General features: G+C 46.4%; 1 protein-coding gene across 1 annotated transcript in view; it reads left to right on the forward strand.

The window, feature by feature from the left end:
- The window catches only part of LOC147029352 (polyunsaturated fatty acid 5-lipoxygenase-like), a 184645-nt gene that overhangs the window by 122621 nt on the left and 49170 nt on the right, over positions 1-12854 (forward strand). The window contains exons 10-11 of the mRNA XM_085872352.1: positions 2963-3049; positions 10986-11152. Coding sequence (XP_085728478.1) covers positions 2963-3049; positions 10986-11152 — 254 coding nt within the window. The remainder of the gene's footprint in view (positions 1-2962; positions 3050-10985; positions 11153-12854) is intronic.

Consider the following 12854-nt stretch of genomic DNA (forward strand, 5'->3'; position numbering starts at 1 on the left):
GACTTCATTTGTCATCATGCCAGTTGGCTTGGCCTGTTACCTCTCCAACCTGTCATGGCACTTCAGCAAAAGCTTTCTGAGACTCATTGGGACTGACTCAATCGGTCAATTTCCCAACCCGGATCTCAACCAAGTGGACTTTATCTCTTCTGGATCAGATTTTGACAAATTTCCCTGAAAATATCTGTTGTTCTTTCTCTGCTTCAATCGGTTCTTCTGACCACGTGCTTGTCAAAGTGGACATCTCTCGAGCTGTTATCAGAGAACCACCTCAGTGCCGTCTCGTCTGGCATTTCACTCAAGCCGACTGGCAGGGTCTCCAAGCAGCCATCAAACTCAGAGACTGGTCTCCTATCGCGACTTTCTCCAACAGCAACTCATCCTGGGAATTCTTTCAAAGAAACTTGCTCTCCCTCATGCACAGATTTATCCCCTCTTGTCTTCAGTTGTCCTACCCTTCCTCCCGCCCATGGTTCACTGAAGCTTGTGGTGAGGCAGTTGTCCTGAAACAACTTGTCTTTGCCTCATGGAAAGCAAACCCAACTGAGGGTAATCTCAGTTCCTTCCATAAAGCTCGGAGCAAGTGTGTGTCTCCCCTCAGGAGAGCCAGAAAACAACACTTTTCTAAGCTCAAGTCTGAACTTTCAAACCTCTCTCCCCCTCCAAATCCTGGTGTCGTCAAATCAAATCTGTTTCTGGTGTTTGTTCCCCAATTATCCCCTCTTTACCTCAAATGACCGCACTGCTGATACCGCACGTGAAAAGGCTGAATGCCTAAACTCGGTGTTTGCATCGAAATCTTGTGTCCAAAACCCATTGATTTCTGGACCCACCTTACGCAGTCGCACCCAACTGTTCCTGGACTCTATGTCCTTTTCTCCTGACAAGGTGGAGAGCTTGCTGTTAAACCTCGACTCAGATTCTGCAACTGGTCCAGACGGCATCAGCCCACGTGACCTAAAAATCTGCTCCTCTGTTCTTACTCACCCTCTCTCTGTTCTATTCACCCTCTCATTGGCTCAAGGTCATCTGCAATCTGGTTGGAAATCAGCAAACATGACTGCTCTGCATAACAAAGGTGCAAAAACAGATCCCTGCAACTACAGACCAATCGGCCTTCTCCAACTCATCAGCAAGGTTATGGAATCCGTCAACGCTTCAGACATTAAATCCTTCCTCTTCTCCAATGGCTTGATTTCCGATCATCAATTTGGTTTCAGACCAGGTCACTCTACCCTGCAGATGCTGCTTATACTCTCCCAACAATTGATGGAAGTCCTCAATGCCTGACATGAAATCAGAGCCATATCCCAAGACATATCATGTGTTTTTGACACAGTCTAGCACCCTGCACTACTCACCAAACTCTCTTCCTATGGTATTCAAGGCCATCTCCACTCACGGCTCGCAGACTTCCTCTCCTGTCACAATCAATGTGTGGCCCGAAGTGGAGTTCTCTCATCCCCTCTTCCTGTCCAGGCTGGAGTTCCTCAAGGTGGCGTTCTGGGCCCTGTTCTTTTTCTGGTTTTCATCAATGATCTGTCCGACTCTCTGGAAAATCCTCTTTATCTTTTTGCTGATGACTCCACCCTCTGCCATACCATCTGTCATCCCTCAGACCTGCAAGCAGCAGCTTCTGCACTCACTGCAGATCTGGGTAAAATCACAAACTGGTCCAACACGGGGAACATGTCTTTCAATCCGGACAAATATCGCACTCTCCCGATGTCTCCCCGAAAGGACCGTTTGGAAAACCCCCTCCATCCACTTTCTCAACAATTCTCTGGAAGAAGTCCTTTCAGCTTTCAGGCTTCTGGGTCTCACCATCTGCCAGGATATTTCCTGGGAAAGCCAAATTTCCAACCTGGCCCCAAAGCCAGTCGCCGACTGGGAATCCTCCATCGTGCAAATTCCTTCGTCGGCACACCTGAGCTCCTGACGACATACAAAGCTTTCTTCTGCAGCCTGATGGAGTACTGCTCTCCACTCTGGGCTTGTGCTCCTGTCTCTCACCTTTCTCGGCTTCATGCTGTGGAAACCAAGGCATTTTGGATCATTGGTATCTGAGATCAAGGACGCTGAGTCCTTGGGTCTCTCTCTCTCTCTTTCTCTTTCTCTTTCTCTTTCTCTTTCTCTCTCCCTCTCACCGCAGACAGGTCGGTGGTCTTTCTGTCTTCCACCATCTCCTCTCCGGTTTTGCTCCCCCTGCTGCGTCTGCGATTTGTCCCCTTCACATTTCCGCAGGCCACTCAAGATCTGCCATGAACCCCCTTCTGGTAAAACTCCCAAAATCACGAATCACTGCCCACCTTCACGCATTCCTTCCTCTTTTTTTCCCCACTTTTGGAATAAACTCCCTCACTCTGTTCAATCCCTTTCTTCCCTCCAGGCCTTCAAAACAGCTGTTTCCCACCACCTCTTATCATCCCCATCCAAATTCTCGATCTTTCCTACCCCCGTTAATCCACCCCAAACCCACCTCCTTCAAATTCTCTGTTTTCCTTCCTGAAAGTCCCTGAAACGTCCATCTTGTATACCCCATGCGCCCCCCCCCCCTTGCTGTGCGTTGTGTGTTCGCTCTCATTCGAGCCTCGACAAGGTACACAAAAATAAATAAATAAATAAAGATCTGTTGAAAATTCTGACCTGCAGGCGATAAACAGACAGACAGACAAAATAAAATCGACTGACCAATATACGAGAAAAATCTTCACTTTTGCCTGTGACAAACAGACAGAGAGGGGTGAAACATAACTTCCTTCACCTTCGGTGGTGGAGGAAACAAAATAACAGTAAAAATGCATCAAAAACGACCGGAATACCTTTCTTTGAGAAAGTCGGCAGAGACCTTGAAGAAGAACCCCCACAGTCTTTCAAGAACCGGAAACAGAAGTTGCCCTCATTAAATTGCTATTTTTGTTCTTGTTTGGTAATTTGAATTTTTTCTGTTCTTGCTTTTCAGCTCTTGAAACCTTATGTCAAGTACACACTGAACGAGGTGATTTCGCTTCGAGAGTTTCCATTGAAAGAAGGTGGTTATGTAGACCAGGTGAGTGTTTCTCCACTCTTGGAGTTAATCTTACTTACGAATTCTGGTTTGTATTTTTCCAAAATTATTCCAACATTTTCGAACTCAAAAACAGTTAGAGTAGATATTAACAAACCTTCTGTTGTTCAAGAACTAAAGTCAAAGTGTTAATTACAGAGCTCCAGCCCAGACTGTGTGACTGAGAACTGAATGTTATTCATGAGCAAATAAAGTCACACATTTGGGTTTTGAGACTTACGTGGCGCCACATTAAAAAGAAAAAAACACAGCCACCTCTATAATGTGCCGTCCTGTTAAAATATGTTGCATATACACAAGGCGTTGCAGTTTGTTTTTTTGAGTGGTCATCACATATTGAATTCTCCAACTGCAAGCTGCACTCTAACATTGGGACTGGTCTTCTATTCCTGATACCCCTGATATGAATGCTGCTTGGAAACTCTTCCATAAAAGCTGGCTCTGTCTTATGCACAAATGTATCCCATTTAGTCTGCAGACCAGAGTACACTGAATCATGTGGTGAGGCACGTGCTGCCAAACAACTTTCTTTCTCTTCCTGGAAGGCAAATCTGAGTGAAGGCAACCTGAAATCATTCCACAGAACCTTCAAAAGGGTATCCACTCTCAGGAAAGTGAGAAAAGAAAGGCCAACTTCAAGGTTGAACTTTCAAACCTGTCTCCCTCCTTTAAAACCTGGTGGCTGTTCCTGTTCAGTCGTCTCTGGAGTATGCTCCCACCCCATTCTTCCCCTGATTTTAAATGGCACCACAGCCGACTCTGCTTGTGAGAAGGCCTAATGCTTCAGTTTTGCGTTTGATTCCAAATCTCGCATGCCCAACCCCTCACTCCCAATATCTACCCGACCCACTCCCTATACTTACCCGACCCATGATTTTCCTGAACACTGTGCTTTTATCACTGAGAAGGTGGAGAAGTTTTTGTCAACCCTCGACTCCGATTCATTGACACGGCCGAAAGGTATCGGAGCACATGTCCAAAAAAAATTGCTCTGCCACCTGCTCCCCCATGGAGGGAGATCTTCAATCTCAGGTTTGAGATCAGGGCCATCTCTTTAAACACACTTCAAACATTTGATACTGTCTGATAAGGTACTGAGAATGCTGTGAGATGTGGTGATACCCTCTCCGACTTATTTTCAGTTGTTAATGGAGTTTGTCAGGGGTGTGTATTGCCCCCCACACTTTTCAGCGCTTGTATGGACTGGATTCTGGGGAGGATGTCAGAGAGATCAAGGGGTGGAGGAGCTCCTTGTGAGACAACCGCCATCCATTTCTAGTGCCCAACTGTGTCTGACAACGTCCTCCTGCAGTTAGGTTGCATTTTTTAGGAGGTTAGTGGTAAGATTTGCACTCCGGTCACCGTAAAACACTTCATTTCACAAAACCCACCAATGTAAGGAAACATGAAAACCCACTCCTTGGGAGTACCTCCTGTGATGCTGCCCTCTGCACTGCAGCTCACCGGATGACGGGATTGGGGCAAATCCTCCGGGACCCCCATTCCTTGATGAAAGGAAGAAAAACAGGGGTAAAACTTCAGGGTCAAATTGCAGTGAGTGATGTGTGGTGGAGTGGTGCTGAAGTGTCATCCATCAGACTGTGGTCTCCTTGGGTTATCCTGAGACGGTCCCTTTAGGTAGGTGCCTGGAATGTTCCATCTCCAAGAGAAGATGATCACCTGTCTCTGCTATCATCTGAGATCAAGCGTTTAAACATCAGTATTACAGCACTCTCTGAGGTTCGGAGATTGGATAGTGGCGAGATCATGGTGGGTTGTTACACCTACTATTGGTCTGGTCGCTCTGATGGTTACCATGCCCACGGAGTTGCTGTCGCTGTGTCCAATAAGTTGACTCCAATAATAATTGAGGTAACACCGGTAAATGAGCATATTATGAGACTAAGTATTCGTCACTCCTTGAATGTCATTTCCCTGCTCTCTGTATATGCTCTGATTGAGGCAAGTGATCTCAATGTGAAGGATGCATTCTATGCCACGCTTGAGTCAGTGGTTGATCATTGCCCCAGGCGAGATACACTTCTGGTCTCGGAGATTTCAATCCATAGACTGGAACTGATATGGATGGTTATGAGATGTGTGTTAGTCCCTATGGGTCTGGAACTGTGAACCAGAATAGCACTAAGTTCCTTGACTTTGCAAGAAGTCATGCACATACGGCGGCTGGTTCATGGTTTCAGCGCCCACAAGCTCATCGCTGGACTTGGTTTTCCAACGATGGTGGTGTGGCAAACAAGATTGACCATGTGCTCATTGATGGTTGCTGGAGGATGATCCAGAACTGCAGGGTCTACAGGAGTTCTCAGTTCCTCAAAACTGACCACAGGCTTGTTGTCGCAACTCTGAAGTTTCAGCTTCAATCCAGGAGAATGGTACCATCCCAGCCGAGGCTGGATGTTGGCAAGCTCAAGGATGAGAGGGTGGCTGAGGAGTTTGTGAACAGGCTGAGTGGGAATTTGGGGGGGTCTGGGTGCTTTGGGAAATCCTGAAGAGTTATGGAGTGCCTTCAAGAGCACCATCCTTGATGTTGCTCGTGGATGTCTTGGAACTCACCGTCGGGCGAAGAAGAATTTTGTCTCAAGGGACACTGGATACCATTGACCAGAGTCGCAGGGCCAGGCTGAATGGCAGAGATCAGCTGTTCAGAGAGCTGAGGCAAAAAACTCAATGTGTGCTTCGGGTGGACAAGGAAGCCTATGTGCGAGAAAACTGTGAGGGGTAGAGGGGTAGAGCAACACCTGTGGTCAAGTGATTTTCTTCCTGCTTTCAGGGGAATTTGCGCATTACATTCCCCCAAGCCCGTCCCTCAGTGTATTGCAGTTTGAGTGGAGGGTGGTGCGTTCTTGACAAAGGAGTCTGATGTGAAGGCCTGCTTCACCAGTGTGAAGGCCTACTTTGAGCTGTTACACCCGGCTGATCCACCAGCTGTCGATTTAGATGTCAGGGGTGTTACTTTCCCAATTGCTGACCCTCAAATCAACTCTGATCCACCTTTGTTTGTGGAAAAACAGGCTGCAGTGAACTGGTGGAAATGGGGTAAAGCTCCTGGGATATGTGGCATCCATGCTGAACTTCTCAAGGCTGGTGTAAATGCTGTACTCAGGTCATTGCATGCAGTTCTGTGCTCTGCCTGGAACACAGGCATCATCCCAACTGACTGGAAGAGGGGCCTTGTTGTCCCTCTCTGGAAAGGGAAGGGTGATCGCCAGGACTGCACCAACTCAGGAGGGGTGAAGCTGCTCTCAATGCCAGGCAAGGTCTTGCTCAGATAATTCTTGATAGGGTTCGCCACCATCTGCTTGAGCACCAGTGTCCAGAGCAGTCAGGCTTTACACCAAAGAGGTCAACGATTGACCGTATCCTTGCTCTTCGGGTCCTCACCGAACACAGACTCGAGTTTCGGTAGGGGCTGCTTTTAGCCTATTTTGATCTCTGCAAAGCATTCGATCCAGTGAATCGGGATGCCATCTGGAGGTTTCTTGGTCTTCGTGGGGTGCCACCAAAACTGATCAATCCGATGTCTGAACTATACTCTGGAACTGAGGGTGATGTGAGATGTCGTGATACAATCTCTGACTTATTTTCATTTGTTGCTGGAGTTTGTCAGGTGTGTGTACTGCCCCCCACACTTTTCAGCACTTGTATGGACTGGATTCTGGGGAGGATGTCTGAGAGAACAAGCTGCGGTGCATCATTTGGGAATGGCAAGATCTCTGACCTTGATTTTGCAGATGATGCAGTCATCTTTGCAGAGACTCTGGACATCCTTTTGAGGGGCCTCAACGTGCTGAATGAGGAGTTGGAGCCACAGCCATTTCGGGTTTGCTGGGGCAAAACTAAGATCCAGGCTTTCAATGATATCTTGGATGTTGCTATCTTGTCTGCACCTCTTTGTGGTGAGGATGTTGAGGTCATGGAGTGATTCACTTTCCTTGGCAGTGATATTCATGTCTCTGTTGGCTGTGAGCCAGAGGTCAGTAGACGTCTGGGTTGTCCTGGGGAGTCATGGATTCACCGGATCATGGAGTGTGGTGTTGCCAGGACGAGTAATCCGGTCCTTTGTGCTTCTCATCTTTCTCTGCAGATGTCATACTTTGACTCTGCCCAGAGATCTGAGACAGAGACTTAATTCCTTTCATAACAGGTCTCTTCGGAGAATCCTTGGCAATGGCTGGTCGGACTTTGTGTCCAACGAGCTTTTTTGCTGTGAGAGGCTCAAATAATATTTGTTACCTGCATCGTCCGTGAGCGTCAGCTGCGGCTGTATGAACATGTGTCTCGTTTTCCTGACGCTGTTCCTGCTCACCAGATTCTCTCAGCAAGGGAGCTTCATGAGTGGAGGAGCCCAATTGGTTGAAAATGTACCTCGTGGTTTTAGCAGGTTGATCAGCATCTAAAGGAGGTGGGGATGGGCCAGGCAAATGCCTGGGTTATGGCCAGACAGAGGCGCCTGGAGTACCAGCGGAAAAGTGCACACAGCGACGCGCTGCTCTGGCACATGCTCCCATACCTGTCCTGACCTGACTTGGCAAGATTAGCAACAGCCTTACTCTCCATTCTCTCTGCGAAGACACCCAAGGCCACCTTTCATGGCTTACTGATATCCTCCAATCTCATCGTCGCACATAGCTCTCAATGAGATTATTTCATCTCATCTCCCTGCCGAGGTTAGAGTACCCCAAGTCTTTGGTCAAGTTCTGTTCCTCATCTTCCTGAACAATCTCAAATTCACTAGAAAATCCTACTTATCTTTCTGCTGATGATTCCACCCTCTGCTGCAGCATCCCTCATTCTTTAGATCGCCAGGTAGCAGTCTTACCACTAATCTAACCTCGATAGAAACACGAGTTGGTACAACACTTTGAAAGTGTCTCAACCCTCTCTCACTTTGTCTTTCCAAAAGGACTGTCTGGTGAGCCCTCCAATGTAGTTCCTCAACAAACCTCTTGAAGAAGGTCAGTCACCTAAAACGTTTTGGCCTCAACATCAGCCATGATCTTTTTGGGCAAACCACAAACCACCGCAGCTTGGGAGGGTGGGGGGGGGACGGGGTGCGTCTTGTCTTTCCCCCATATGTCTGTTGGATGAATGCAGGCCCTATTTTGATCGCTAAGTTGACTATCGACCTGAACATTGTGTGTGTCATGAGTGTCGTGTATTGGGTCATGGGGATTATTGTTTGCTGCTTGCCTTGAACACATGTGCCTTTCTTAAAATACTTGTGAAACTTATTTGGAATCTTGATTCATCATGCGTGCTCACGATGGTTTCATATGGTGGCTCAGGGGAAAATCTGTTTCAGATAGCGATTGGCACATAGATACCACTGCAGTCACATGACTTATGGATCTTGGCCAAATATAGGCTCTGTCACGTGATTAACTGGAACGGTACTTACTCGTCCCAAGGACCTCAATCTATATGGTAACGTGGCTCTGTATGTGGGATATGTCAGGAGAATCCTGAGATGAGGGAAAATTGTGGTTGTTTTGTGACTCACCGAGTTCAGATCATAGTTCTCCAGACCGACCGGTGACCGTAACAATATATACATTGCTTATCGAATGTCTACACCCCCTTTCAAAATTTTCACCTTTTGTTGCCTTCGAGCCTGGAATTAAATAACACTAAATCAGACTTTTCCACATTTATTTACACATGGTAACCCACAACTTCCAAGTGAAAAACAAATTTCAGAAAATTAATTAAAAATACAGAACTAGAATATCTTTGTTGGATAAGTGTCCACTCCCCTTATAATAGCAACTATAAACTAGAGGGGGAGCACTCGGTAGCGTGCAAAACCTCCGCCGCCAATACTGCTAGGTCACTCAAGTGAACCTGATATCCTATTCATTCAATTAGACAACAACAGTGCTCACAGAGTTATAGTTTGCAACTTTCCCTTTTACTTTTAACTTTTACATACTCAATTCATTCGTCATAACAAGATTCCTTGAGACAGAAATTGGTTTTACATGGGTATATCCACCTGAAGTTCCAAAATCAGATGCAATTATAATTTTGGCATGTTTTTTGTTGGAAATCACTTATAACATGTAGAAATGCAAAAACAAAAATTCAAATCTTTTTTCAAAATGGCCGCCATAGCGGCCATATTGGACTTTGGACCAAGTCCAAAATCTTATGGCATGATCCTTGGACCACACCTAATTCCCCCACCAAGTTTTGTCGAAATCCGTCGAGGAGTGTTTCCGTAATACTGTTCACAAACAAACAAACAAACAGACAGGGGTGAAAACAGTAACCTCCGTCCATCTTCGATGGCGGAGGTTAATAAGCTCAGGTGCAACCAATCATCTTCAAAATTACACACTAAGTTAATTGGCCTCCACCTGTGTTAAATTATAGTGATTCTGATTATTTCAGAAGAAAATCAGCTGTTCCTGTAGGTTTCCTCTGCTGGGTAGTACATTTCACAGCAAAGATTCTACAATGAGCACCAAGGAGCTTTCAAAAGACCTCTGGGATAAAGTTGTGGAAAGGCACAGATTAGGGGATGGGTATAAAAATATTTCAAAGGCCTTGAATATATCTTCAAGAACAGTCAAGACAATCATTAAGAAGTGGAAGGTGTATGGTCCCACCAAGACCCTGCCGATATCAAGCCGTCCCTTCAAACTGGATGACCAATTTCCGAGGAGACTGATCAGAGAGGCTACCAAGAGGCCTTTGCCAACATAGAAAGGGCTACATGCCTTTGTGGCAGAGTCTGGTCACTGTATGTATGTGATAACAATATTCCAAGCACTCCACAAGTCTGACCTGCATGGCAGGGTGGCAAGAAGGAAGCCATTACTCAAAAAAACCCACCTTTAGTCCTGTTTGAGGTTTGCAAAAAAAAAAAAACACTCTGGAGATTCTGAAGCCACGTGGCAAAAAGTTTTGTGGTCTGACGAAACCAAAATGGCAATTTTTGACCAAAATGCAAAACGTTACATTTGGTGCAACCCAAAACAGCACATCACCCAAAGAACACGATCCCTATTGTGAAGAATGGCGGTGGCAGCATCATGTTATGGAGCGGTTTCTCATCAGCAGAGACTGGGGCACTTGTCAGGACAGAAGGGAAAATGGATGGAGCAAAATACAGAAAAATCCTGGGGGAAAACCTGATGCCCTCTGCAAAAAAGCTGAAATTGGGAAGGAATTTCACCTTTCAGCATGACGACAACCTGAAGCACACAGCTCAAGCTAAACTGGAGTGGCAAAGGAACAAAAAGATAAATGTCCTTGAGTGGCCCAGACATTGCCCCGACCTAAATCCAATCGAAAATCTGTGGCATGACTTGGAAGATCGCTTGTCCATCAGTGTTCCCAACGCAAGTTGACTGAGCTTGAACAGTTTTGTGCAGAGGAATGGGAAAATATTTCCCAATGAATGTGTGCAAAGTTTGTAGAGACCTTTCTCAATAAACTCACAGCTGTAATTGCTGTTAAAGGTGCTTCCATCAATTATTAACTCAAGGGGATGGACACTTATCCAACCAAGATATTCCAGTTTTGTATTTTTAATTAATTTTCTGGAATTTGTTTTTCACTTCGAAGTTGTGGTTTACAATGTGTAAATAAAGGTGGAAAAAGCCTCATTTAATGCAATTTAATTCCAAGCTATAAGGCAAAAAATGTGAAAAATTTGAAAGAGGGGTGTGGACTTTCTATCAGCACTGTTATGGAGATCGAATAGATAGATAGATTAATCAACAATCATGCATTTGTTATGAGTAAATATATTTATGCAATCAAAGTATATTTGTACCTTCTGAGTAAAATAACTGAATCAACAATGAAACTTCATTGTTGTTTTAATGAGCACTTTTTTGTTTGTTTTTCTGGAAATTAACACATCAACATAACATTTCTCCATGTCATTCAGTATACATTTGGCAGAAAGGGATATCTCCAAATGATCGCAGATATATTCAAGGAATTCAACTTCGACTTTCTATTCCTTCCAAGAAATTTGGAAAGCCGTGGGGTTAGTGACTTGCCCAATTTCTACTTCCGTGATGATGGCATGAAGCTCTGGGGTGTGATTGGAAGGTGGGTCTTATTCAGAATACCTTGTAAGGTAGGACAGCACCTTTGGAAAATACAAAATATGTCACAATTTTATGGAAGTTTATCACATTGCAGTATGTTACATATAATTATTATCAGATACAAGTGAACTTGCTTATGTAAGATTGTTGTGGGCCGGGGGTTGGTGGCGAGGAACGACCACGAGATGGAGCAGTGGAGGCGTCTCCCACTGAACACCCGGAATTAAAGGTCGTCACTCCGGATAACTCCTAAGTCGACGGGTCACTGACTGGACCGTGGACGCCAATATTTTGACCGCGCGGTTAGGGTCTTTTTGTCTGATTCCAATTTTCCTAGTTAGCCGCGCGGTCTAGCTACCGGGGAAGCCACAGTCTCGGCCGGCTTTGTCCAAACCGAGTCGCTGTTACCAACATGGATCTGGCGTAACCGAGCGGGAATTACCAAAGCCGAGCCGGTCCAAATAACAATTTACGGCTCAATTGGCCTCACTATAACTCAAACCCGGACCATGCTAGTCCAATGAAAGAAAGCACAGACAACGAACTGGAATATTTAACAAGAGGGTTTATTTTACAATAATCGGGAAGGGAGGGAAACGCAGAGTAGACTGAACCACGAATATAAAATAATGCAGGCAAATGCACAATGGCAATCACTTAAACGATTTCTACTTATCAGACAGGCCACAAACAGTCACACACACCCAAAAAGAAATGAACCTCGTGGGTCTTTATTCGGCCCTTCAGCTTGGGAGGGAAGGTGAGCTGAGGGTCAGAGTCTGGCCGGGTACCTGGCCTTTCGTGCGGTTTCACCAATTCGCCCTTGTGGAGCTCGGAGTCCGTGGAAGGGAACGGGGATCCAAGCTTGAGCGCTCCAACACAACCCACCACGGTGGGACTCGAACCCACGACCCATAATCCAATGAGCGCTGCCAGGATCCCACAAATGACCCGGCCAGGCACGAGCGATGACCGAGGAGCAGGAGAACCACGAAACACCTCTGTCACGACCATCGACCACCCAGGAACGAGACCAAGACCAAGACTGCTCAAGACCGATTCAACCACTGAACCACCCGTGAAACAGCTTGCCACCCTTCTTATCCCTTCCCCGGGAGGGTGGAGGGATCCACTCTGGGGTACCTCGCCTCAGGATTGGTCGGGAGGCATCGGGCGATCGGTGTCCTCCCCTCATTGGACGAGGCAAACATTCCATCTGGCTGGGGCGGGGTTGGCTCTGAGGTGATCTCACCCCCGATTGGACGAGGGGAACATTCCATTTCACTAGGGCGGAGTCAGCTCTGAGGCGATCCCACCCCCGATTGGGCTAGGGGAATCTTCCATCTCGCTGGGGCAGAGTCAGAGCTGAGGCGATCTCACACCCGATTGGGCGAGGGGAACATTCCATCTCGTTGGGGCGGAGTCAGAGCTGAGGCGATCTCACACCCGATTGGGCGAGGGGAACATTCCATCTCGTTGGGGCGGAGTCAGTGCTGCAGTGATCTCACGCCGCCTATATCCGTGGCCTCGAACACGTGCATATTGGCGCTGAAGGAGTGGAGGGGATTGTGTTGAAGACTAACTAGAAAGAAATTCACAGCAATCATGAAATTCCCGTTATACAAAGGGGATGGATTCTAACTACCCACATATACTTAACGAGGTAACTGAACTATGGGACTGCTGACTGTCTGTGTGCAAAA

This window comes from Eptatretus burgeri, chromosome 3, assembly GCF_056783735.1.
Source record: "Eptatretus burgeri isolate ZD-2024b chromosome 3, Ebu_testis_v1, whole genome shotgun sequence".
Taxonomy (NCBI): Eukaryota; Metazoa; Chordata; class Myxini; order Myxiniformes; family Myxinidae; genus Eptatretus; species Eptatretus burgeri.